The sequence below is a fragment of the Cavia porcellus genome, unplaced genomic scaffold (assembly GCF_034190915.1).
Source record: "Cavia porcellus strain 051 isolate PalLab524CR breed Dunkin Hartley unplaced genomic scaffold, mCavPor4.1 scaffold_22, whole genome shotgun sequence".
NCBI lineage: Eukaryota > Metazoa > Chordata > Mammalia > Rodentia > Caviidae > Cavia > Cavia porcellus.
Window position 1 is genome coordinate 21,427,146 of NW_026947505.1, and position 26,967 is coordinate 21,454,112.

The 26,967-nt window shown below is 40.4% G+C and overlaps 1 protein-coding gene across 6 annotated transcripts in view; it reads left to right on the forward strand.

Annotated features, from left to right (window-relative positions):
* The window catches only part of Esr1 (estrogen receptor 1), a 357,099-nt gene that overhangs the window by 322,981 nt on the left and 7,151 nt on the right, over positions 1-26,967 (forward strand). For all 6 annotated transcript variants that reach the window (XM_003468423.3, XM_063233327.1, XM_063233328.1 and 3 more), the window contains 2 exons: positions 182-315; positions 25,350-25,533. In XM_003468423.3, the coding sequence (XP_003468471.2) occupies positions 182-315; positions 25,350-25,533 (318 nt within the window). The remainder of the gene's footprint in view (positions 1-181; positions 316-25,349; positions 25,534-26,967) is intronic.

Genomic DNA, 26,967 nt, shown 5'->3' on the forward strand with positions numbered 1-26,967 from the left:
TTATTACTGCAAAGCTTTCTCTATCCTGCCATCTCAAATTCAAATGAAAGTTCATGTATCCATGAAGAGAAGGGGCTGAAGATTTTGTTATCGATTTGGAGTTGGTAGATTTTTATGACTATGATCCTTATTTCTTATAGCTTTTCTCTCCTTTAATGCTTTTTAAACTTTGTTTTCCTAGGAATCAAGGTAAATGTGTAGAGGGTATGGTGGAGATCTTTGACATGCTGCTGGCGACATCAACTCGGTTCCGTATGATGAATCTGCAGGGAGAAGAGTTTGTGTGCCTCAAATCTATCATTTTGCTTAATTCTGGTGAGTTGGTAACATGAGAGAACTTAATACTGGGTTTCTGGAAGAAATATCTTTTTGCATTTTTCAACCAGATATTGTCTATCCACTACAAAGGCAAAGTATCATAATTGAAAGAAATTACACTTAAAATAGCTTGCCATCATTGTAGATTACTTAGAAAGATAGAATTATATTGATCAAATGTGATGAATGAATAATGATAATTGGACATTGAATATAAAAATTTTTTCATGACACATTTGCCATCCTTTCATAGATATGAGATTTTTAAACATTTAAAATGGTACATGCATGTGGACACGTCTCTACTGATAATTATACATTTCAGAATATAGGTAGACTAGGCAACCTTGTTATGAGATTATGACCTGAGGTCTGAGGAGGTGGCTCAGTGGTAGAGCTCGTGTTTAGCATATGTGAAAGCTCTGGATTCAACCTCTAGCTCCTCTAGAAAAAATAATGAGGACCAAATTCAAGCCTCAGCTAATAGTTGCTTGAGCAGATCATATTTCTGGTTAAAGTTGATTAGCTAAAAATATAGTTGGCTTAAAGTTTTAAAAACAGGAAAAACTTGCCTCTAAACTGAGGAACATGGAATGTGGTAAATCAGTGCATCAGAAGGATGTTTTTATTTTTTCACTTGGCCTTTGGGCAGTAAGTCTATAGTCCTCCTATTTATTCATTTGACAGAGTTTAGTTAGAAGCGGCATCTGTTTTGTTTTGCTTCTCTGTTTTTTTCTGTAGTGAGGTTGGCTGTTGTGTAAAGAGTCACCGCAGGTCACCCAGATGGAAACCATGGCTCAGCCTGAGTCTGCACTCTAACCCTTCCCAGCCCCCTCTACATGTGGATCCAAGAACTAGATCTGCAGCCTGGTGACCTGAAGCTCACCAGTGGGTGTCAGCTGCACAGCAGATGCTTTTAGCAGGGACCTCTACCCTCAATCCCACTCTGCCTCAAATGTCATTCTCCTGTAGAAATTCCAGCTCTTTGAAGCCTTGGACCTGCTGTAGTTTCTCCACCATTACCTCTAGTCTCAAATTTCTCAATTGCAGAACTACAGCCTATTTGGTCATGTCCATAGAGAATCAACACTTCCTTCTCTTTCCAAATATTTTTGTCTACTCCTGATGAATGCCAGCCTCTTCCCATCTCCCTGAATAATTTTCCACTTCTCTTCCACACCAGGGTTAGTAACCCACATTGTTTGATGGCTATCATCGTAATCATTCTCACTTAGCTGAAAAATGGAAATCAGTGCTATTGCACTAGGCAAGGACTGAATTACAGAGTGAAGTTCCATGGAAAATAATGTGATCTGCACGAAAGAAGTGATTGCCACTCATTCAAGTTTCAGGTTCCACTCACACGCATTGTGCTTTTCATTTGAGCCATTTGTCCTGTACATTGAAGGATCCAGATCCCACAATGGCTCTTTATTGGATGAGAGTTCTGGGAGCAGAGCCACTCGGTGCATGCTGCCAGGTCCTGATCCTGCTCCTTCTAGGCTGGAGGGCTGGCACACGTAACAGTGTTCGTGTGGGCAATCTCTTAACTTCGGGGACAGCAGACTGTGCTTGGGACTTTTCCTCCACTTTAACTAAGAAAGACTATTGCAGTCAGGAAGTGAAATTTTTCAGAGTTGTAGAATCAACACAAGTACATGCATTGATTTTGTTAATGAAAAATATTTTCTTTCAAGAACATAGCCTTTCTGTGCTATTTTTGTTTCTGTTTCTAACAACAGTGTTAGTTTATTAATTTTTAATATTGCACAGAAATATTTGGAAATTGAGAAATTTGACCCTCAAAACTAGTTTCATGGATCCAGGCTTTTGATAACCCAGTATGGGGGAATCTTGCAGTCTTCTTCAGAAGGTCTTTTATTAGAGACTGGCTCCAGCACCTCAAGACCATGTGTGCCACTGCAGGATGTGCCCTCCTCTTACTCGTCACATTAGTGGAAGCTTCATATTCTGTCCTTATCTTATTCCTTCTTTCTTGGGTTCTCCTGTGTGCTTGCTTGCTTCTGACGGGTTGGAATACTATTTTAGAAAGATGAGACTGTATTCAGATACAGCTTGCAGTTATTTTTTAATGAGATAAGAGGGCAACAGTTTGTCTTTTCTATCAAGGGTGGTACAGCCGGCTGTGGAGAGCAGCAACCCTTAAACAGAAGCACGTTCTCAACCACAGCAAAGGCAAAACCATTCTCGCTGCAGAAGTGAGCTCTGCTCTGGAAAAGCAGAGCCTCTGCTGTGCATAGCTCCCAGTGTGTCTGATTGTCCCTGTCACAGTAAAATCAAAGGTAGGGGTAAGATTCTAAAACATACAGGGATTATAGTGGTAGGCTGTTTCCGAGAATAAAAACAATCATCACAGGAAGGTTACCAGAACCAACAATGTTTTCCCAAGTAGAGGTACAGATTTTTTGGAAAACCTAAATGAATCTATGATTTCTTTCTAAAGCAGCTTTTTACCTATAAGAAAAATTAAAAAGTGCTTCTTGCTGTAGCAATCTCCAACAGAAGCCATACTAAATGATTCAGAAAACCTGAATTAGAAGATGCCTTCCTGTGCCTTGGCAGCAAAACCTGAGTGGACAGGGAGACCTCAGGTTTTACGCTGTGTTCCCTGTCACAAATATGGACTGTGTCCATACTGACTCTGACTTTTAGGCACAGGTGCAAAGAGAATTGAAAGCTTGTAGTGAGAACCTGCTAGGAATGTTGTTCTGGGAGTTCTCAAAGGACCACTTGAGGGCCAGATTTCCATGGAATGTCCTCTTTCCTGTTATGTGTATGATTTCTCCCTCATTTAGAATAAATTATTACATTACTTCCAAAAATTCAGAATCACCATAGGACAGCACTTTGTTTTCCACACTAAAGGTCAGAGGCATTCCTAGTTAATCCCCAACTGCCTTCCCAAGGTAAATGGCACCTTCAAGCCATTCTGAGAACTAGCTGGACTTAAGAGGAGGGTGAACAAAATCAGAGCAGATGAACTCAGGGCAAATGCTGGGGAGAAACAGCAGCAAGAAGAAAGGGGACATTTGCAGAAGGAACCTGGGAAGGAGGCTCTGTGCATGTCTGTGGCCATCTTCCCATTGTGTGTGACTTCGATTCTGCCTTGTAATCATTCAACTCTTCCCAGTTCTAGGCAAGCTCAGCTCTCATCTAATTCAGAGAGTCTTGCTACTACCCAACCTTGCAACCTTTTCTGTACACTGTTTCAATTCTTAGTACCCAATCTAGCATTTTAGTAGCTTGTTGATTTCATCCATTTATTCAATAATGTAACATATTTTTAGTTCCCTGTAAGGAACTTTGTGCACATATTCCAAAATGAATGTCACAGTTTTATGGGGGTTTTTTTTTTTGAGGTTTTTTTCCCAGTCTTTTTCTTTAACTTGAATATTTTCTCATTTTTTATACAAGTATTTCCTAATTTCCCTTGAGCTATTTACACTTTTAAAAAAAAGTCTTAGTCTTTAGACTGTGGGCTTTGAGTAAATGTTGCATCATTCAGTGATTTTGTAAGTAGTTATTGGTTAAATATGACCAAAATGACCTGGAAAGTTCTATTTTTCCCAAGCTATTCTTCCCATTCTGAAATATATCATCCTTTTTTAGTGAACTATAGCTCTAAATAATATTAAACTAATCAATGGGAAAATTAATGAGCTATTATGGGTTACTATGAACAAAGGGGAAAAGTGTAGAGTGTGTCTGATGTAGTCCTGTATCATAGTCTTCAGTCAACAACAGGCATCATCACCAAGGATGAGAATCTCGTTTAACCTGAGTGCACTCAGATCTTTCTTAATACAATGCTTTAGTTTAAAGGCCTTGAGCAGGCTTTTAAAAATGCAGAGATTACGGAGTTGTGATAAACTTTGACCATTGCCCCCAAAATGGATAACTCTGCTGTTTAAGTATGTTTAGTAGAAGGGTAGAATGAGATTGAACTCATGGGTAATGGTGATTCAAACATTAATATTGTAAGATCTTGATGAAAACTTCAGTAAATTAATGTAGAATAACCATACATTCATTTGCCATTTGGTCCTCTTTCTTCTTACCTTAATAACCCTCCAAAATCCACTCTCAATCAGGCTACTACGCTTTTTGTGAGTGTGTTTCAGGACTCAGAAAAATTTAGGTACCAAAGCTTATATGTGTAAACCTATAATCACTAACAAGTGTTTGATGCTGCCCTCAATTCAATTTAATAATCATTTCTACCATCTTCTAAACGCTTTTTGACCAGTAGCATTGAATTCTAAAGAGTTTTATACCCTTCACTTTGTTTTAATTGACTATCCAACATGAATCTGGAAAGACTCATGATTCCAGGCTGTCTGTGCTGTCTCACTGTAAGACCTTTCACTTCTGACCCATCAACCTAATCCAGATACCCAGAAATCCTTCTGTCTACCTGCTCCCTGAGCCCCTATTAGCAAGGCACCCGATTTCTGGAAGATCTTGCGCTGTTGATGTTTGGCATTGATTATCTGTTCATTCAAAACTGATCTTCAGACAAAATTTCTCTTTCAACTGATGGAATAGTAAAGAGGAAGCAGAACTAAAATCCACGTATACTTAAAAACTCAAGGACAAAACTAAGGGGAAACAGAAAGAATTCTGGCCCAGTCTTAAAATTGTGTACCCTGTTGTTAATTTGGTGAAACAAGGAGACACTGGGTATTTTAGACATAAGTCTAAAACAGTGCCAGTTATTGTCTATTATCTATTTAGTTCTGCTCTGTCATTGTGCTATATCTTGAAAAACATATGATGCTAAAGCTGGTGAATCCTGTTCACCATTTCTGTGTTTATCAGAAGCTACATGTTGGTCAATGAAACAATTATTTCACGATTAATTATAGCAAGCTCTCACTGCAAACAATACGTCTTCTCTCCTGAGATGGAATATTTGTATTAGACAATTAGGCAGAGCATTTGTATTCTTAAGTTTAGAAATAAAAGAAATGATTCAGAGAGTCCCTATATTTAGATGAAAGGACATGTTTCCAACATATTGACTGTAAACATTGAGAATCATTATTCTCAGCAGTTGAAGGCTTCTTACCGGAACAGGCCTTGGAAATCATAAATGGGCACATTGTTGGGAATACCCATTGTTGTCACTTCAGAAAAGATTTGATTATATTATCTCCTGAGTTCTTTTTGATGCCAAGCTTCCTCTCTAAGAAGCCTGATAATTGTCATTATCTTGAGATAAATAGCACTTCAGATCTATGAAGTAGTTCATTGTCTTCTCCTTTCTGGCTGGCTAGATTCTGGACACAAGGCTCAATTTTGGAGTCTCCTTGTGCTACCAGCTTCTGTTGTGGCCTTAAAGCAGCTTCATGACCTTGATAGTTTCTTGAACATGGGGTGTGGTGTGGACTTGTTCAGATTGCAATTCAAGAGAAGTGGCACTGCCACAAGAGGGGATGGTAACAGAGATCTGTTTAGTAAGCTGTGTCCCTGAGTCTATGTATAAAATAGTAACTGGTGATTCCCTACTCACGGATGTGTGGTGCCCATGGAAAGGATAACCGCAGTCCGGTATGGTTTACTGCTCTAGCATGTAGTGCATACCCCCGAATGCTCAGGTGCTGTATTCGTAGCCTCTAAATGCAAATGTCCCAGCTTTTTTCTCTATGAAAGAAATAAATCTGTTTTGCTTAGCAGATGATAAATGAAATTCTGAGGCTTTCTTTCATCTTTTATGACCAAGATGGTTAATTGCCATTGAGAGTTAAAAGCCCACATCCTCCCAATGAAAATATCTTTGCAACTAGAATCCTTATAGGCATGTAACATTATGGATTTGGTGCTCTATCATATTTTGGAAATTTCTTGGAGCATTTGAGATGTAGAGAAAACAGTCAACTATCTATGGCCCGAGAAAGACAGGGGGAATGGCATGCTTGAATATGGTTTGTCCCCTCTGAAACTCTTGCTGAACTTTAATCCATTGTGGGCCACTGGGAAGCTGAAAACCTAATTTAACTATTGTATGGTGAGGTGGACCTTTGGGAGGGGATATCACTAGGTAAGGTCATCATGGCAGTGTTACTATGACTGAAAGATGGTTGCTCTGTCAGAAGAGGAACAGGTTAGAGTATCCACATACTTGTGCACATACTGCCTGTCTCTTGCCTTGTGATACTGTGTCTCCCTGGGACCCCACCAGCAAGAAGGTCATCATGAGATGTGACCCTTGGATCAGAGATGAACTAAAATAAACCTCTTCATAACTTAACTGGTCTGTGGAATTGCACTAACAACAGAAAATGGACTAAAAGAGAAAGTCAGTACCAATAAGTAATTGTATCTACACCCTAAGACTTTTTGAAAAGGCAAACTTAGAAGAGATTGTCTAGTGGATTTGGTGGAGGAGATTTCTAAACGATGAAGTATTAAGACTGCCGCATGGGTATTATTTGTCATTTTTAGTCAGATTCAGAGTGAGAGTCAGGAGCAACAGGAAACAAAGTGGAAAGATTTGGAATTCTTAGCCTGTCCAGGCAAAGGATAAAAAAGTATATTCAGGAAAACAAAACTAAGGTGCATCCAAGCTACCATTCATTGAAGAGATTAGTGGGGATGAAAGGGAGCTGTGTGCTAACCCACGATACAACGAGAAAGATGTCCTGAGGGCACCTCAGAAACCTGTAAACCTATCTTTCGCATGGCAGGACAAAAGCACAGAAGGGTAAATTTGTTTCAGAGGCAGAAGCCAAGGCAATGGGAATGGCTCACTTCCTGGGAAGATTCTTTCCTTGCTTTTTGCTTGCAAAGTGCTCTATGACTGGTTTAACTGTGGCTCAGACAGGCATGGACATTGCTTGTGCCAATGACAGGCCTTGGTGAGGTCCACACTGTGCTAGAGGTGGAGCTGTGCTGAAAGCAGGAGTTACTAGGTCGAGGTGACTTCCACTGAGATCTCAAAAAAGAAGCCAGAAAGAGATTTGCTGTGGGATCACAGCCCTTGCGTAAAGCCCGAGTATGGGGACGACTGGTGGAGTCCTCAGAGTGAAGCCTCAGCAGGAACCTCGAAAGACAGAGCTACGGACAACGGGACAACATGCAGTGCCTGCAGGGAAAAGCTGATGGCAGTGTTCAAAGCCCACCTGAGGTGGTCTGTGACCCAGAGCCACATGGGCAGGGCTGCCCCAGGCCTTGGGGCACCAACCCATACTTTGAAGTACCACTAATACTGTGTGTGTGGAATGCTCTACTGGAAGCTTTAAATTTAATGCCTGTCATGCTGAGTTTTTTCTTGCTTGGTTGCTTTTGGCTGGTTATTCCTTTCTGTTTCCTTACTTATCCCTATTAGGAGGAAATCTGTACGCTGTGCCTGTCCCATTGTGGTACCTTAAAAGTAGATAGCTTGTTTTGATTTGACAGGCTTAGAGCTCAAAATACGTTTGTGCATCTTAAGTGAAGACTGTGCACTTTTGAATAGATCCAGGGATAAGTTAAAACTTTGGGAAATTTTGATAAAGGATCCTATTTTTTTTAATATTAAAGAGGACAAAACAAAACAGAACAAAGCAGATCAGAACAAAACAATGCAAGCAACAGAGGAGTTCAAGGCAAGACAAGAGGAAATCAACCGTGGCTGCTACAGTGTCTCCTGTTCTCCCCCAACTGTCATATCTTCATACACATTGAATTCAAACAAAACAAAACAGTATAAAACCAATCAAAATAAAAGAATGAAAGCATTACCAGTCTTCAAAACCAGAGAATTGGAAAATCAATAATGGCTACCAGAATGTCTCTTGTTCTCTTCAAAAATTGATAGTATGTTTTATGTGAGAGGAACATGAATTCCAAGTGGACAGAAGTGGAATGCTATGGCTTGAATATGGTTTATGACCTGCAAAACTCATACAGGAATTTAGTCTCCATTGTGAAGTATTAAAGTGGAAACTGACTTCAGCTATCACAGTGTGTCGGTGCGGGGCTGTTAGGAGGTGATTATAATTAGATAAGGTCACAAAGTAGAACCCTCGTGATTGAGTGGCTTTATCAGAAGAAAGACCAGAGGACATACATGCATGTGCATGCATACAAGCACATACACACACATCTTCTGTCTCTTGACATTGGCCACTTTGGGACGCTTTCAGCAAGAAGGCCATCACCAGATGTGGCCCATTGTCTTCGGACCAGAACTATGAGTCAAAATAAGCCTGTTTTCTTTAAAACTTAGGCAGTGGAATTGTGCTATTAGCAAAAAAAGTGGATGGAGATTGGATTTTAATGGAAGTCATGGGAAAGCAACAAAGGTAGTAGATGATGGGAGATTGAAAATCCTTGAGATGCTCTGGATCTCAGGATCGATTGACTACTCAGGTTCAGATCTTGGCAGGTGGAGAAGCTGTTTATCATTTTACGTTCTCACAGGCATCTCACATCCCAGGTCTTTGATTTGACGACCATTTTATCCTACCTTCCTTAGGTTCCAAAAAATTATGCAAATTGATATTCTTAAGTTTGAATAAGACATGGAGGCATTTTAAAGGATAAAAGGCCCATAGACTCTCCATTACTTAATTAAGATTTCTTAGTACTTATTGCAGTAATAAACACTAAGAAATGAACAGTACTGGGCTGTTGTCTAAAACTACTTTGACACTTGAACGAAAGAAAATCAAAAGAAAACAACAATGAAATTTTATTAATGGCCTGAGCCTAGGAGGAAAATGAAATCTTGTTTTTAAAAATTGTTTTTCCTCAAGATACTTTTACTTACTCAGTGAGTGTCCAAAGCACACATAGTAGGACATGTACGCTTGCTGAGTGAGCAATGGCAGTGGAATACTCCTGCTAAGTAGCCTGGGTCTGAGCCTCGCCTCAGAGCATCTGGATGGGAGACCTACTTCTGTGCATGGCTTTTCTCCTTGTAGCCTGTTGCACCTCCCATTGCTTCCCTGGGACAGGAAAAAAGATGGAAAAGCAAACTGCATGTTCTGGTTCCTTTTTCATCTGGGCCCCTTTTCAGCATATGGACACGGAGCTCTGTCTGCTCCTGGTACGCTTTTTCTGGGAGAATGCATGACTGTTAAATATATTGAGATTTGCTAATGTTTCTGTGGCTCTATTTTATCTGATTTTTTATTTTACATCTACTCTTTAAGTTTTATTTTTCTTTTTGCATATAAGAAAGACTGTAATCTTCTATCACACAGATAGCCATGTGTTAGGTACACTCCATTCAATGAGGATTTGCTATTTTCTAGGCATTGTACTAAGTGCTGGCAATACAAAGTTGCTTTTCCTTGCCTCATCTGTCCCCTGGGGAAAGAGTCCTGCACTGTGGTTTAAGTGAAGTCAGGCAGTGGGGTGGTTTCTGGGACTCAAAGAGGGCTTGGTGGGGGGCCGTGGTCACACCAACAGCAGGGACAGGGGAAGTGACTGGAAAGGTGGTTCCTACCTCAAGGACTCATGCATGATGCTCACGAAAGATGCAACAGGAAAATTATTCTTTCTAAATATAAAATCGAGGTTATAAAAACATTAATGTTCAATTCAGATAATTTAAGAATACAAAATGTGTAACTAAGGAAATAAAAAACCACCAAAAGTTAGCTGACCGTGATGACATTTTGAATAGTAATGCAAAAATAGTGTCAGTGTTAACAGCAAAGGACTTTAGTTCTAGATACAGATCTTTCTACTACTTCTCAGTTGTACAGCTTTATACAAATTGCTTAAACTTTTTGCACTTCTGTTTCTTTGTCCATGAAATGGAAGTTATAATAGTCCCTACTTTCTAAGGTTATTACCTAATGCAAGTTATTTCTTAGAATGAAGGTTAAACTACCAATTTGTGTTAGGTATTATTTTCTTTTCCATCTATATTGTATGCCTATGTTTATAAGTAGTACTGTGTCCCTTGGCGATTGTGATACACACTGTGAAATGCTTCATGAGGTAATTTAGTTTATGTACCAACATCAGAATACACTTCCAAAGATTTATGGTCTAGATCATAGATACCCAACTTTTTATATTTCCTGGACAACAGTGAATAAAGAGGAATTACATTATTTTGGGCTGCATATAAAATATAAAATACAACTAATGTATATAAGTCACAGAACTTCCATATATGTTATACATATGGTATATATAATAATAATATATGTAACACATATTTTATAAATAATATATATGTGCAGTGGTGCCTTGATTCACAAATACTTTTGTTTGCAAACAATTTGGTTTAAAAACAGAAGCAGGTGACAAACAGAAGTGCATGAATTGAGGCTCTGCTGTCTTTATCGGTACCACAAGCACAAGTAACATCTGATACACGTGGGCTTTGATTCTACCTGCTCAGGTACAGGAGGCAGAGTTAGCATCACACTGCTACCGTGTGCCTTCCTGTGTGTCACTGTGCAGTCATGACAGAGCTCCCGCACTGAGTCACGAAAAACATCACCAAAAGTGATGTAGTAACATTTCAAGTTTATAGTCTTGTGAATTTCGCATTACTAACTGTCCAGGGCTGCAAGCCACTGTGAGCTGTGGGTTAGACTCTCTGGTAGGTCAATCACTCACGTGGTCTCACGTGGTCTCAAGCTATCAAGAGGTTTACTAAACACAAGATGTGTACCAAGATAACAGAGCACGCTGTTTTATAGTAAACTTTTCTTTTTAACGGATAGAAGGAGAACACTCTTAAATAATAATTTTTAAAACATAGCAGGCATGGTAGTACATGCCTATCATCCCAACACTCAGGAGGCTGAGGCTGGAGGATCACTACGAGTTCAAGGCCAGCCTGACCTACATAGTGAGACTCTGACTCAAAAAAACAAATAAGAAATAGTATAGTATAGTGAATATATAAAGCGATAAGTCTTTTTTATCATTAACAAATAGTAATTACTGTACTAATTGTAGATGCTATGTGTTTATATGACTGGCATTACTGCAGACATCAGCATCACTCTAAATATGAGTAGTGCTTCTCATGATAACTTTTTGATGGCTGTAATGCCATTAAGCAACAGGCACTGTTCAGTTTCATCATAATCTTGTGGGGCCATTGTCCTATATGTGACCCATCACTGGATAAAATGCCATTATGCAGCACATGTATATAATTAGGATTAAACACAGATACTTTCTTTCAAAATAAGATTGTAAATGGGTGTACAATTGGTCATAAGGAAATAAATTGATCTATTCAACAGATGTGATGCTGTTAAAAGTGATTTCCATTTTGATATAATAAAGAGTGCTTCATTTTTATGTATCTTGTGCCCATTTTTAATTATCAGTGTGAACACGTTACTAGATGTGAATTTACTGGGTAAAAAGCCTCTACACATTTTTAAGGCTCCTGATACCCATTGCCTCCTGCTCTAGCAGAGTTTATCAGTGTTGACTTTTTTAATGTAAGCATGGCATGCTCTGTGACCCATGGGACAAGTGAGTGTGGAGTCTGGAGAATCCAGAAAGCAGAGACCTTTCTTCAGGCCAGCCGCTGCTTGTCCTCTGCATGCCCAGGGTGAGGCAGGCTACAGAAACACTCCCAGAAGCCAGTTGCCACTTATTGGAGCATTTTCCTTTTTGATGATCTCTATAGGTATCTATCTTAATTTTAAGTTTCATGATTTGTACAGACACTGTGCTGTTGAAATGCTTTTGTTCCCAGAGGTCAGGGAGCTCGTAGGTTGATCTTGTCTTCTATCCTTGGTCCTATGCCACTCATTTTTAGAGAGACATCTGTGAAGGGCTTATAATCTCAGCTACTTGGGAGGCTGAGGCAAGAGGATTACAAGTTTGAGGCCCATCCTGGGAAAATTAGTGAAATCCTGCCTCAAAATAAAAAATAAACAGAATGTGTAGGGACTAGAGTGGTAGAGTTCAATCCTTGAAAGGGAAGAAAAGAGAAAAAAAAGGAAGTGGTTGAAGAATTGAAAATGTTTTTTTCAGAAAAGAACAACCTGGCCCCCCAATGACTCCTTTGCTGCAGGCTCTGGAACTTCCTGTGGCCGATATGCTCTTTCCTAGTCAGTAAGAAGCTTGGGAGAAGCAGTGTAACATGTGACCCCACCCACCCCCGTCACTCATCACTCTCATGGTGCCCTTCTCGGGCAGCTACGAGACTGTTGTTCAAACTGCACCTAGTGGAGTCCCCCCAGGGCCTCAGGGACCAAGTGAAGTCTGCTCTCAAAGTTTCCTGCAACAGAGAGCAGACCCTGGGCTCCATGGTTCAGCTTGGGACAAGGGTCAGCTCCAAGAACAGCTCAGCACAAGTGAGTGATTTGGGGGTGGGGGACTAGCAGGGAAAGTTCATTCTGTGAAACTGGCTATAGCTGTAGTGATGAATACAACTCAGAATTCGTCATTCATTTTCAACAGGTGAAACATCAGCCCTTTCTGCTGGAATAGCGGGCATGAATCATTGAGTTAGAGAGTGGAGCCTTCGATCTCACTAAAAGCCAAGAGCTCAGCCCTTCCTGGCGACATCTTGGTGCAGGGCTCTTTAGCATTCCAACTCGCAAGTCCTCTGGGGACCCTGGATGGTCAGTCTTTAAAGCCTTCTTCTTTTGCACTTAGTTATGTAGCTCAAGTTATTGATGACATGTTAGAGGTTGCCAGCTAAAACCATCATTTCAAATATCTTTAGTAACAAATTTGTTACTTCTGTTGCCTGCAAAAATGAGCCTTGGAGGGCTTCACAAATGTGATCAGTTTAGAGACGATAGAAATATTATGAAAAGCCTAATAAGTAACATCCCTGTGTCTAGTTTCTTATTCTTTTGAGTGCTCATTCACCAGTTCTATTTTCCTCATTGATAAAATTTATGAAAAAATAGGAATTAAAGGGACCTTGATTTTGTAATTTTAACAGCATTTTTCTCTACCAACTTAAGAAAGTAATATATGTCTAAGGCAGAGAACTTGGAAAATACAGGAAAACCACCAAGAAAAATAATCTCCCAAGTAATCATAATTTCGTCACACAAAAGCAATCTTTGTCAACATTTTGGTGAAAGTCCTAATTAAAGAGACTTTTAGAAAAGATGCCTGTTTAACCTCTGCTCCTTTTCTCCTCGCTCTCCTGAACCGAGTTTGGAAAACGGGGTTCCTCCTGAATCACTCCAGGAAAATTATTAGTTTTCTCAAATATCGCTGGAGGAGAGTCTGTTGGCAGTGATTTCTCTCTCGCACAAACCTTGAAGCTAGGAAATTCTTGCAGATTTGGCGTTCTGGGCCAGGAGTAAAGGATGCTTGGATTCTAGCTTAAACTCTGCTGTTTATTTACCAGTGGGGTGATATCGGTCAAGTCCAGACTCTGCCCTGCCTGAAAGCCTTTCTCAAGCTCTTGAATCTGATAACTCCGGGGCTTTTCTGTTTTTGAGCCTCTGTTTCCTCAACAATTAGAATAATTGAACTGAGTCAGTGGTTTGGAATTTTTTCACATTTAAAAAATATTTACTTTTAAACTTTAATAGACTTTCCATTTTAGAAGAGAGTTAGGTTTGCACAAAATGGAATGGCAAGTGCAGAGGATTTCCATACCTCCCCGGCTCCCACACAGGGACGGCCTCCCTGAAGACTGACGTCCCTCACCAGGGTGGTGCGCTCGTGCTGATCCATGCTGACTCATCATTATCGCTAAGTCCATAGTATGCATTAGGTTTCACCGTAGCGGTTGTACATTCTATAACTTTTGATGATTTTATCCTCTATTCTTTCTATTTATTATCGTGTGTGTGTGTGTGTGTGTGTGTGTGTGTGTGTGTGTGTGTATGCGTGTGCGTGCGTGTGCTTGAGACAAGGTCTCCCTACACAGTTTGGGATGGGCTTGAACTCACTTTTAGCTCAGGCTGGTCTCAGACTTGCAGTGATCCTCCTGCCTCAGCCTCCTGCGTGCTGGGATTACAGGCATGTGCCACCACGCCCAGCTATATTTATTATTTTACAGAATAATGTCACTGACCTAAAATCATCTGAGTTCCTCTTATTCAGTCTTCCCTGTGCCCACTTCCTGATCTTTCTACTGTCTCCCTAGTTTTGCTTTTTCCAGAATGTCACATAATAGGAAGTATGCGGTACACGGCTTTTTGAGATTGACTTCTTTCACTTAGTAATATGTGATTAAGACTTTCCCACGTCTTTTCAGGGTTCGTAGCTCCTTTCCCCTTAGCACTGAGTGATAGTCCACTACCTGAACATAATGTGGTTTATCCATTCACATACTAAAGAATATCTCGGTTGCGTTTATGTTTGGTTAATTATGAATAAAACTGCTACAACATCTACACAAAGGTCTTCAAGTAGAAATAAATTTTAAATTCCACTGGGTAAATACTAAGTTCCATTGCTAGATTGGGTAGTAGGAGTATGTTCAGTCTGATAAGAAACTGCCAAAATATAGTCCAGAGTGTTGGTGCCGTTTACATTTCTACCAGTGACAAGTGAGAAACCCTGTCATTCCCTATTCTTGTTAGTATTCTTGGTTTGGGGCATTCTAAGAGATGGTGTAGTGCTGTTTCATTGTTGTTTTAATTTCCATTTCCCTAATTACACTTTATATTAAGTATCTTTATGTCTACTTAACTGCCAATCTGCACTACTGCATCTTGCTTGGTGACATATCTGTGAAGGCCTCTGGCTCATGATTTAATTGAGTTTTTTTCGTAATTGTCAAGCTTAGGCAGTCCTTTGTATGTTTTGGATAACAGCCTTTTATTGGATATGTCTTTGCAAATATTTTCTTGATTTCTCTGGCTTCTCTTTACATTCTTCAGGGATTAGCAGTTTTGATACTTTCTTCTGATGAAACCAAGTGCTAGGAAAGGAGCCTTCGGGCCACCAGAGGATGGGGACACAGGGTAAGAGGAGTCGGAGTGAGGGGCTCAGGGTCCCCACTGTTTCTCCTGATATAATCACCAAAACCTCACTTTGCAGTTTACATATCAAGGTTTTACATGAGGTTCACATTTTTTATAAAGGTTTTTCATCTTTGAAATCATTTCAGAATCAGTGTACTAATCAATCTTAAAGCATCTTTAAAATCCGTACTTCTGGAATCCTGTATTTTCATTTTTTTGCAATACAGTATATTTTCTCTTCTTAGGGAAAAGATAGGATGAACCTGTTACATTTCTCTAACATCTTTAAATTTGGTTTTCATCCACTGTTACTCACTTAATGATGGGAAAATATAGCTAAAGACTTGTGTCACCTACATGCCTACTTATTGCTTCAAAATAGGAATTTTGGCATCATTTGTGTTTTTTAAAACAGTCACAGAGAATGAGGAAGAAAAGGAAAATGTATCTGAAAGTTTGTGGCTCAGGAATTAAACATAAAGATTAGAACCAAGAGAAAACAAGTGTTAGGTCCTGAAGCTGCACTTCTCAGAGCATTTAGGTAGGTTGTTTGGTTCAGGATGATGTGGACATCCGGTGTGTATCAACTAACTTCGTAGGTCATTAGCCTTTTATTTTTCTGGATTGGAGGTCAAGTCAAATGAGTGTTGAGAGATGTTTTTAAAACACTTCTCTTCACACCAACACTGTTAGTTGATCTATCAGGGATAAAGGAGAAACTTCTCCTTTATTTTAGTCATATGTTACCTAGGCCATAGGGATCTGAAATGTCTTATCAAATTTCACACAATGTAAAGGGGTAAAATAATAGTGGAACAAGTTTGTGTAAAAGGAGTGTAACATGAAGTAAATACATCCAGGAGTCAGATTAGTACACTGAAGTGCCTCTGTACAGTTCCTAGGATGGGCCACAGATTTGGCCCTAAATTTCATTTGCCTGGCCAAACCAAAGAGAACACATTCCATTATAAGGTTCAGAGACTTTTAATAAAAATAAAACAGACGAGTTGTTCAACATAAAAACTCTCCTTCAGGAAAATTACTAAAAAGTCAACTTCTGACAAGCAGGATTTGAGACGGATTGTACAACTGAGGATTCAGTCACTTGTTCTATGGTGTCAAACAATAGTACAGATATTTTGGGCTGCCAGTTAGGGCCTATTCATGTATTTTGATGATTAGCCGGATGGTAGTTAAAGCCCAGGGTTTCCTGTGAAAACAATTAACTGCACATAGTATCTGATGGGATGAGCTCAAGCCAGTACATTACACTGATGAGGCTGGGCCAAAGCATTTGGAGATAGTGGAACTTATAACAAGGGGCAGGAACTAGACAAACACTAGCGCATCTCATGGCATGCCAGATCAGGAGTCCAGTCTCCAGTCTGGTTATTCCTGGTCACTTTCCTCCCCAAAGCTCTCATGTGGATGACCCAGCATGTTCTGATTACTGCTCTGTTGATCATTTATGCCACAACTTAACAACTGAAAGAGAAGTTTGCTCATCAACTTTGAAAGAGAACAGAGAGAATGGCTTGTCTCTTCTGTGCAACATCTAGGGCCTCAAATCAGGCGACTGAGAAACTACGGGTTATCTGATAGTTGTGGGCCGGAGCTGCTTTGAGGGATCTTTATTCATATGCTCCCAATTAATGCTCTTTATTGGCTGGGACATCAAGGAAAGCTGTCATCTGGGACACACATCTCTATCACATAGCACACTGGAGCTCTTACAAGGTAGTAAGGCCTTCTGAAACAAGAGCCTCAGCAGAGAAACTACAAAGCCTTTTATGACATATGATTAGAAGTCACCCAGGCTGACTTCTAGCCCATTCTGTTTACTACAAGTGAATCATAAGTCTGACCGGACTCAAGGTCCAGGGTAGATGCCATAGGAAGAGTATGCAGATTCCCTTGTAGACAAGCATGCAGATAGGAGACCCTGGTGTGGTCATCTTTGGAAAATAAAATCTGCCCCAATGTGTCAGAGCTGCTTCCTGCTCTTTTTCCGTACTCTTTGAAATAAAAGTCAAGAAAAGGCAGGGAAACAAATTCATCTAGGTATTTTCTCTTTTGTCCTCTGGAAGGAAAAGGAAGTGGTTAGGAGAGGTTAGTGAGACCAGGCCAGCTTCCTGGGGGTGAGGAGTCCCACATGCAACCATGTGCAAGCTGCTGTATCATAGATGCATAGCATGTTTTCCACCAAATGCCTCTTGGGGGCATCTGCTTTCTGATCTGGAAGGATAAAAATTGAGGAAACAATAGAAAATTCAGAAACTGCTTGACAAATTACATATATGATTAATAAAAATAGGCTTTGTAAGCAATATATAGACACAGATATATCATAGCTTTTTCCTAAATGGTATAAGATTGCTTATTATAAAATTTGGGAGCCAGGGCTTCATATATAACAGAGAAACAGATATCTGTCACTTCAGTTTAAAAGAAGTGTTCACATTTAAGATTCTTTTCAAGTCATCTGAGTTCATCATTTAACCATTTGAAGTCATCATTAAGAGATCTATCTTCTGAGTCAGCCTGAATGTATTGCTGTACCATGTATTTACCTTCTAGAACGTCTAGTACATTTCACTAAAAAATTATACCAAATTAACAAATGTCACTGAATCAGAAGTACATGGTTTTAAGTCATCAGTGCCAAGAGGGTACTTAGAGGGATACAGTAATCCCCCAAGTGGACAGGGACACTGTGTCCATACCTCGAGATTTCTCTTACTTAAAGAGATTGATATGTCTCAGAGAGGACTTTGATAAGTGTGTGGTCTTATACACACCAGCATAATATTTACATTTGTGCAAAAGGTCTTCACCTTTCAGATAAATAACTACACATTAGCAAAAGGGCAGGAGATCCTCACCTGATGACAAATATTTCCTAAAACAATACACCTCTTGTTCCATTCAGAAAACATGCATTTAGTCCCTATATGACATAGAGGAATTTCCGTGACATCGTTAGTAACATTGAAAGCTGTATTTTTGAATCATGTGATGCAGAGCATTCAGATATCTTGGGATTGTCCCTCAGTTTTTTCAACAAATGGATTGCTGATAGGTGTGTTGAAATTGAGAATGAATGGTTAAAAAGACTGAATGACAAAAGAGTTCTAAAATTTAGATTGTGGTTCTTATTTAGAAAGGGTGTCAGTGTTGGCATTTAGAAAGATAGATAATTTTTAAGTAAACTGTATCACCTAAAAGTTCTTAAAAATGTAAAAAGTGGGAGTTGGCATAGTGGCATGCTCCTGTCGTCCCAACTACTTGGAAGGCTGAGGCAGGAGAATCATGCACCGTGACCAGAAAGAACAGCATGGACAGCACTGCAAGCACCTGTCTCACAAAAATAAATGATAAACAAACAAAGAAACAAACAAATTCATGCAGGAAAGAGGTCTACAAAACATCTCTTGCACTTTATCTCTTTTCATGTACATGCATTAATTTAACCATTAATAAGTGATACAATAATTCTCATTCTGCATTAGAGTAGAACATCTACTATAACAAATCCAAACTGTATAATATGTAGTTCAAACATCTAAAGTTTTATTGTTTTGTTTGTTTGTTTCTTTAATAATTCTGCATCCATGAAATGTTAGTGTCTGTGACACTATGAAATATTAATTTGATGATCTCCATTTCCTGGCATACAGCTCCTAAAATCTCTGGAAACTCTAAAGTGCTAATCAGTTGACTTAATGGTTGGCAACCGAATGGCAGCTTTAGGATGTAAGCTGGTCCCTGGAAAGACCAGGGCAGGATTACAGGCCTGACAGCCAAGTTGATCGCCAATAGATAATGCTGTAAACTATCGCACCCCTGTAATGAAATCCCTCGAGGACAAGGTTTGGAGAGTTTCAGAATAGCTGCACACATGGAGGTCCCTGAAGGAGGATACCCCTGGAGAGGGCATGGAAGCTGCACTCTCCTTCCACAGCTTGTGCTAGGCATCTCTTCATCCTCAGCTGTACTAATGCCATTTAGAATAAATCAACAGAAGTAAGTATGTGCTTCCCTGAGTTCTGAGAGCTGCTTGAGCAAATTAGTTGAACCAAAGCAAAGAAGGCATTGTGGGAACCTGGATTTCCAGCTGGTTGGTCAGAGCACAGGTAAAACAACATAGGGCAGGTAACTGGCATCTGAAGGGCTGGGAGGCACTCCTGGTGAATGAGCCCTCACCAGGTGGATTTGACACTGTCTCCAGGTACACAGTGTTGGAACTGAACTGAACTACAGGACACTAGGTGATATCCACTTCAGAAGGGCTTGCTTGCCTTTTGGCAAGGAGAAGCTCTCTAACCTTGTTATGGTCACAGAAACCTTCTGTTCTTATTCTCATAGTGTCTTGTAGGGTGAGAGAAGAGAGAAAATGGTTTGTTTTCTGGCTTAGTATTGTAGTGCATGTGATCATTTAGGACCTTAGGATGATTAGGGATCTGCCATTTTAAATTTGGTGCTTCCAAGGACATTTTAGGAATTGTCTCCATTTTAACCAATTGGACAGAAGTGAGGAAAAGGCAACCACTTGGCAAGGAAATCCATGAAAAGCACATCTTCTTAAAGACATTGTCATGATAGGGCACCATTCATGGAACAAAGATACATTCAGAGTTTTCAAGATTTTACGTTTTAGTGGCTACAGTAGAGAAAAACCAAAATTACACAATTTATCTTCCTGGCTTCTCATAATTCTTTAGTGGAATTTATTTTTTCAAAGCACAGATATCAAACTCCCCCCTTGGCATCCAGTCATCAGGTTTTGGTGAAAGTTGGACAGATGGAGCTTGTAAAACTCCACAAGAGGGTGAAAGCCAAGTTTGGGAATCATACACATTGGAGAAAATCTGGAATCAGTAAAATATTCATATACTTGTGATTATCCTGTAATGAAATAAATAGATAATAGTTTACCTATGCACATGAATTTTTAGTAAATCAGTATTGTCACAGGGGAAATATTACACTCAAAAATGATTATGTATGTTTTTTTCTTCTGAAAATCCATTTTATTTCAAAGAGAAAAAAAGAAAAATATATTTCTTTTTTTTTTTTGTCTTTTTCCTTTTTATCGGTACCAGGGATCGAACTCACGACTGCCTGCTTGCAAGGCAGGTGCTTACGCCGCTGAGCTAAACCCCCAGCCCCAGAAAAATATATTTCAATATAGATGTCCAGACTTGACAAAAATAGAACACATAATAAAGTTTTAAAATGTTTATGAATGTTTGGATATAAGTGCATGATCAAAAGATTTTTTTGGCCAAGTAGTATAAACATTTGAAGAAGGATCTCAGAATAAGAAACCAAAAAAACTAACTAACATATTTGTGTAGAGCTGAAGCAAAAATAAGTTAAACTGATTTAGTAATAACATTACAAGGAAAACCAAAGTCTGTCGAAGTGAAAGAAAATTGAAGAAGTCACTTTGCAAGTAACATGGGCTTTGTTGTAACTGTATTGTCAAATTGATCCTCTTTGTTATGATATAGGATGAAGAAGAAACAACTCTTATCTTGACAGAACAGGATATGATATATAAGATACTTAGGACATTAAGAAATACACCTTAATATCTTACTACCACCAACACACTAGATCTCAAACTTCGAAAGGACTTAAAGACCATATCATTTGCATAAGCAATGGACAATAGGGGATAGACTGGAAAAAGAAACAGTAATACACGTAATAATCTCTCAAAAAGTGTGTTTGGAAATTCAGGAGACAATGCCAATGCAAGATAGAACGAAAAGAACTCCTAAATAATTTAAATACGTACTTCTCACAAAATAGATTCCTCACAATGTCACAGAATTACTTAAAATGTATAGAAGGCAGTAACACAATGTTTCATTTATGTGTACTATTTACAATATTTTAAAGAAGAATCTTACTTTTCTAGACATATTTACCATGATTGTGAGGTTTTTGAACTACCACATAATTGCACTGAAATTATTTCAATGAAATATATACTTGGAGAACTTATATAATATTTTCAATTTTCAGGTTGTGGAAAATGAACAGATTTTTTTTATAATTTTGATCAAATGGATTCCGTTTAAACTGAGTTCTCTGTAAATAAATTGATGTAGTATAGCCTTAAAGAAGCTTTTTGAAACTTAGACGTTTTTCTTTTTCACTTGTTTGTCCACTGAGCTACATCCCCAGCTCACTTTTCAGAAGTTTTTGCTGCAAATTTCTATTTGCTGTGGAGCATTCAGTAGGACTTTGCGGAGACAGAATCTTCCATGGTTTGGGACTATCCCACACATGGTAGGACATCCATCACAGCCCCATCCACTGACAGCAGCAAGCACAGAGCTGTTCAGACACCTCACTAGGCATGGTACCATCCCCAGGAATGACGACAATCATGAGATGATCAAACTGTCAGCCATAAAGGCAATCTGGACAAACGTGCTCTTTGGTTGCAGAAGCAGGAAACCCAAGATACTGATGTGTTGATTCCTCTTGAGGGCCTCTGTAATCCCTGCTCCCCCACACTGAGTGATAGCATCCTGGCCAGATCACTTACAGCTGTGGAGCTGGTCTTCTATGCCATGCCTTCCCTTTTAATCACCCCATTGCCCCACTGCCCTTCTGGTGATTGAGCTGCCATAAGCTGAGGACCTCTGCTGGAGTCTGGTGTCACATTCATCCTTTTGGAACCAAACAAAAATAATACTAAACCATGCAACCTTGCTTAAAGAACTTGTCCTCGAGTAGTCGAGACCCCCACCCAAGTGGAGGTCAAAGGCAGGGGAACAGATACACTGGGAGTTGCCTGTGCTTCCTTCTGGGCACAGCCACAGGCACATGTGCACAGCAGCCTCCCATTCCACCTCCCCCTGGATTCCGGGAGACCTGCCATCTGGGAAACAGCTGAGTGGATTCCTGCAGAGCAGGGATGGAAAGAAAGAGAATGTCTTGGCAGGAGAGAGGGAGAGAAGAATTGGGTTAACCAGAACCATAGGGTGAAGACCTGTTACACACAGGGGTGTCCATCTGGTTTTACTCTCCATTCTCCCCTGCCATGAGATTCCCCCACAGACTGTTCCTAAATCTGCCAGTGGTGGCTGCAAGATTCAGTATGAGTAGAAGCTCAGTTCTGCCAACCACGCCTTGAGACTGACTAATGACATACAGATTGCTTTTCTTTTTTTTGCCTCTCCTCTTTGGGATTTGGAACATCCTCCAGAGTTGCAAAAGCTGCCTTGTTGCAAGACTCTTTCTGAAGGGCTTACTGTCTTCTCACTGGTCCCGTGCTGCTGGGAATGTGGTTCAGCCATCCAGTGTGGCAGAGACCACCTGGGATATGGAAATTACCCACAGCCCTGGTTTTTTTCCTGCTCATTAACAGCAGTTGCCAGCGCACCTAAAGCATTCTGGGAATTGGATCTTTGTGGTTTCTCCAGCAGTCCCTTAAAGGCAATGGACAGCAAACATGGCCCGAGTTTTGCCAGAAGAGTCCAAAAGGATAATGGCTGCTGTTGTCAATTATTGGCATTTCAACAGGACTGTATTTTTATTTCTAAGTATATTTGCACAGCTAGGAAGCATCTGCTGACAAGGATGAGATGATAAGCTGTACTGGTGCCAAAGCAGGATTAGCAAAACAGGCTTGTTCTGAGAGTGGCCTGCATCCTGAGAGTCCGTGTTAAGAACATTCTCTCTCCATAGGCAGTATCTGATCTCAAAATATTAACACTTGAAAGGAAATCAGGCTTGGAATCCCTATCAAATAGCATATGATGCAAACAATAGGTTCTCAGTAAATGCTTGCTGGATGGTGGAACCCATATACATATATACATGGAGGAAGACGGGAAATTGGTAGCCCTAGGAAAGCTTAGCTTACCGCATTCTGAGTGACACATCTTTTATCCTCATTAGAAAGAGCATCATGATACTGGCTTTAAGATGAGTGAAGTTTCAGCACTGCTGGGTACACAATAGGGAGAGAAAGGATGAACAAAGGTCACCTTTCTAGACAGGAATCCTCCAAGCTGTTTGATTCTTGATTCTAGAGTTTCCTTGAAGAAGAAAGGGATTTTTGAGGAATCAAGACAGAGTCCTGGGTGGTAAGAAAGAAGGAAATTGGTAGAAATTGAATCATTTAAGTTGGACTAACTCAGCTTTGTGGCCTGGGCAGGTTCCCAGGATATCCAGCCAATGGCAGGACCTCTTAGGAGACAAGGCTGGAGTATGGATGATGACACAGAGGTTGGAACTAGAGAGGCAGAGCCAATAGAGAGCTCAGCTGAGGTGTACCCTAACCCCAGTCTAGGACGGCACACCTCTGCGCCCCGCTACCTCTTAGTCAACCCACAGCCACTGGACATTTTCCCATTTCTCTGATGGATACATTCTTTCTCTGCCAATAGCCCACACAGAACAAAGTGAAGCAATCCAGTTATTTCTTTCTTAGCCTACTGCCTGTCTGCAGCTTTCTTATTTTGCCCCATTTGCTTTGGATCAGGGTACATGAAGATGCCAAAAGTTACAAGATTCTATTCAACAGCATGTGACTGAGACCCTGATCATTCTGTTTTGGTTGTTGTTTGTGTTTTGTTTTAAACCATAGCCATTTCCCATTCTGGGCAGTTACAATTCTGTTTACTATGAGTTCCATATATTCTCTTCATTCCTGTCCGAACAAGTTGTTGTATGGGCAATAACTTGTCACCACATTACCAGTGTAAACTGAGGGCTGGTCAACTTGAGAGCCTTTATCTTGATGACGGGGGAGGAGGTGAGAAGACACATGGTATGAAATGGTCCATGGGTTGAGTAGAGGCAGATCAAAAAAATGTTGCTGCATGTTCGTAATCTGCAGAAAAGTATCTTGTAAGATGCTCTGATTGGTCAGGAGGAGCCTATTTCTGGAGATTTTAGTTGGGAGAGTCCATCCCTGAGGTCCCAAGACAAGTGCACTTCATCCTGCCCTCCTCTCGCTCTCATCAGTCTTCACTTCCTTATCACTCACCTTCTTCCGATCCTGGGGCTGAGCTCACAACTTATTTTACAATTAGGATTCTTTTTGTTGCAAGTAAAGAAACTCAACTCACATTCTCAATCTAAGAATCAGTTGAATCATGTTAGGAAGGATTTTATAAAGTTCAAAGGTATAATGAAAAATATATAAGAATTAGGACCTTGTATGAATCTGGACTCTCTCTGCTTCTTCCATATATAGAACTCTAAACTCTGCTTACTTTTGCTCAGCAATTTCTGCAGAAGGAGATGTGTTAGGAAGACATCCATTCAGGGCCCTATCCAATATTTTCACAGCCCAGTCTAGCAACCTGAGAGGAAAGAGTTATTGGCTCACAGCCTCTATATACAGTCCCAGAAGAGGGCTCTAATTGTCTGGCTTAGAACTAGTTCTTAATTCAGTCACAAAACTACATGCAGCACAGAGTACAGAAGGGAAAGACAGAACAAGCCTATCAGCCAGTAGACACAGCTCTTCCCAAGGTCCTCCATAGACACCCATATGGCAATCTTTTCAGCTAAAGCTCAAAAAAGGCCACAAACCCCACCAGAAACATAGAAGCAAGGTAATCATACCTGGGAAAATCACCTTCCAATGACTTATGCAACCATTCATCACCCTCTTGAGGCTCACCCATGTCTTCTAAGAGAGAGTCTACTTATTACCAGATGTGGAACTGGCAGATTGGGTGCAGTCTAGCTGTGCTCTATACTATGTGAGTTATCTTGGCAAGTTCATTCATTTCTCTCCCCAAAAAGGAACAATAATGGGTTCCCCTTAGAGTTATGCTCAAGTTTAAATGCTCAGTTTGTGTTGATTGGTTTCGGTCAGATGGATCCAAGAAGGGGCCTTTCCCACTATGGCTCAAAGGCTAATGTTTCTTCTCAGGGAATCGTGGCTGAGATACAGGGAGCCACACTGGTTTCCTGAGGCTCACAGACACATGTGCTCATTGAGAACTTCACTGAATTGTTTGGTTTTGAATGGGTCTGGAAGGACCCCACTGCTTTAATACTGTACAGGGGAGGTCCCTGGCTCTACTTATGCCCGGGACACTTCCTGTCTCTAGACCTTGTCCTCTTTGAGTCGTTCTCTCTCTTTCTCTCTCTCTTTCTCTTTCTCTGCACATTCAGGAATGTACACCTTTCTGTCCAGCACCTTGAAGTCTCTGGAAGAGAAGGACCATATCCACCGGGTCCTGGACAAGATCATAGACACCTTGATCCACCTGATGGCCAAAGCAGGCTTGACTTTGCAGCAGCAGCATCGGCGTCTGGCTCAGCTCCTTCTCATCCTCTCCCACATCCGGCACATGAGGTGAGGCATCCTTGCGGTCCCACAGAGAGCCCTAAAGAAAGTTAATCCAACCCATGTGACAGTTTTCCTAAGAAGGGTTTCTGCCTACATATGGAGGGTACCATTGGAGCAGTTCCCTGGCATCGTAAGCTCACATGCTATGGGAGATAGAAGAGGGAGGCATTGAATCTGCCTGGGTTGTGGGACAAATGTCAGAGAGGGCTTTCCAGAGGAAGTGATATGTACACTTGGTTGGACACATGGGCAGGGTCCTACAGCATTGTGGGAGGAGACCAATCAAAGGAAATGGGTGGCTTGCACCTACTCTGAAGGCACTGGATGTATCCCTTAGTGTTCCTGTGACACACTTTCCCCAACTTTACACTTGAAAAGTCCTAATTTAAGACACCTGCTAGCCAGAGAGTAAAACTGACTCCATACCTGCTTGTCACCTCCATTGCTTTTACCCTATGTGTAAATTTAGGTCACTGTCATTTCCTGTTGGATTTCTTCACCAGCCACCTAACATATCTTCATGCCTTTAACTGAACTCTTTTCTAGTCCTTTTCCCACAGAGTGATCAGTCTGAAACCACATCAGATTGTGTTGTCTCCCTGCTTAAAACCTTTGAAAGGCTTCCCATAACTTTTAGATAAAGACATAACTCTTTATTTTCTTTATGTTTTTCTGCATGGTCCAGACCTATGTAATTTACTGGGATCTCTTCATGGTCTGAACCTGTGCTAAAGTGCTCTGTGAGTCATTTGGAAGCTCCACTACAAGCTTCCGGTTGGATGGACAGCTCTGTGGGTCTCAGTGGGGTTCACTTCTACATCTGCAGGATCACAGGTGGGACTTTGCTTCAAGCTGCAGACCCACAGGTTGGCCAGCTTACTCTGCTTGTCCTGCCTCAAATCTCATCCTCCTGGTATCCACAGGTTAGCTAGGACTTGTTTTCTTCTCAATGGCAGAGGTACAAGTAAGCAAGGCCATTTGGGCAACTTCGTTTGAGTCTTTTAGTTACATGATGTCTGCTAACATTCCATTATCTAAGCAAGTCAGATGGTAAATCCCAAAGCCACCATGGGTGCAGAGCTGGGGAGTGACCATTTCTGAACATTCATCTAAACTACCATCACTTAGATGTCACTCCTTACAAAAGCACCTTCCAACTGTTAAAACCTACTTGGGACTTATGCCCTGTAACTATTGTAACTGCCCATTTTATTATCTTTCTATGTCATTAGTCTGTAAATTCTGTGAGACACTCATCACAATCTGTCTTGATTACTCTGTTTACCTAATTCAATCTAGCATAGTTCTGGGCACATAGTACATATTCAAAAAATATATTCTAGAGAAACCATGGCAGGACATCAGCAGAGGAACCTTTTCAACGCCAAAAGGAGACAATGGCCTCAGTTGCATTCTAATCATGAACTTGGTTGGACACAA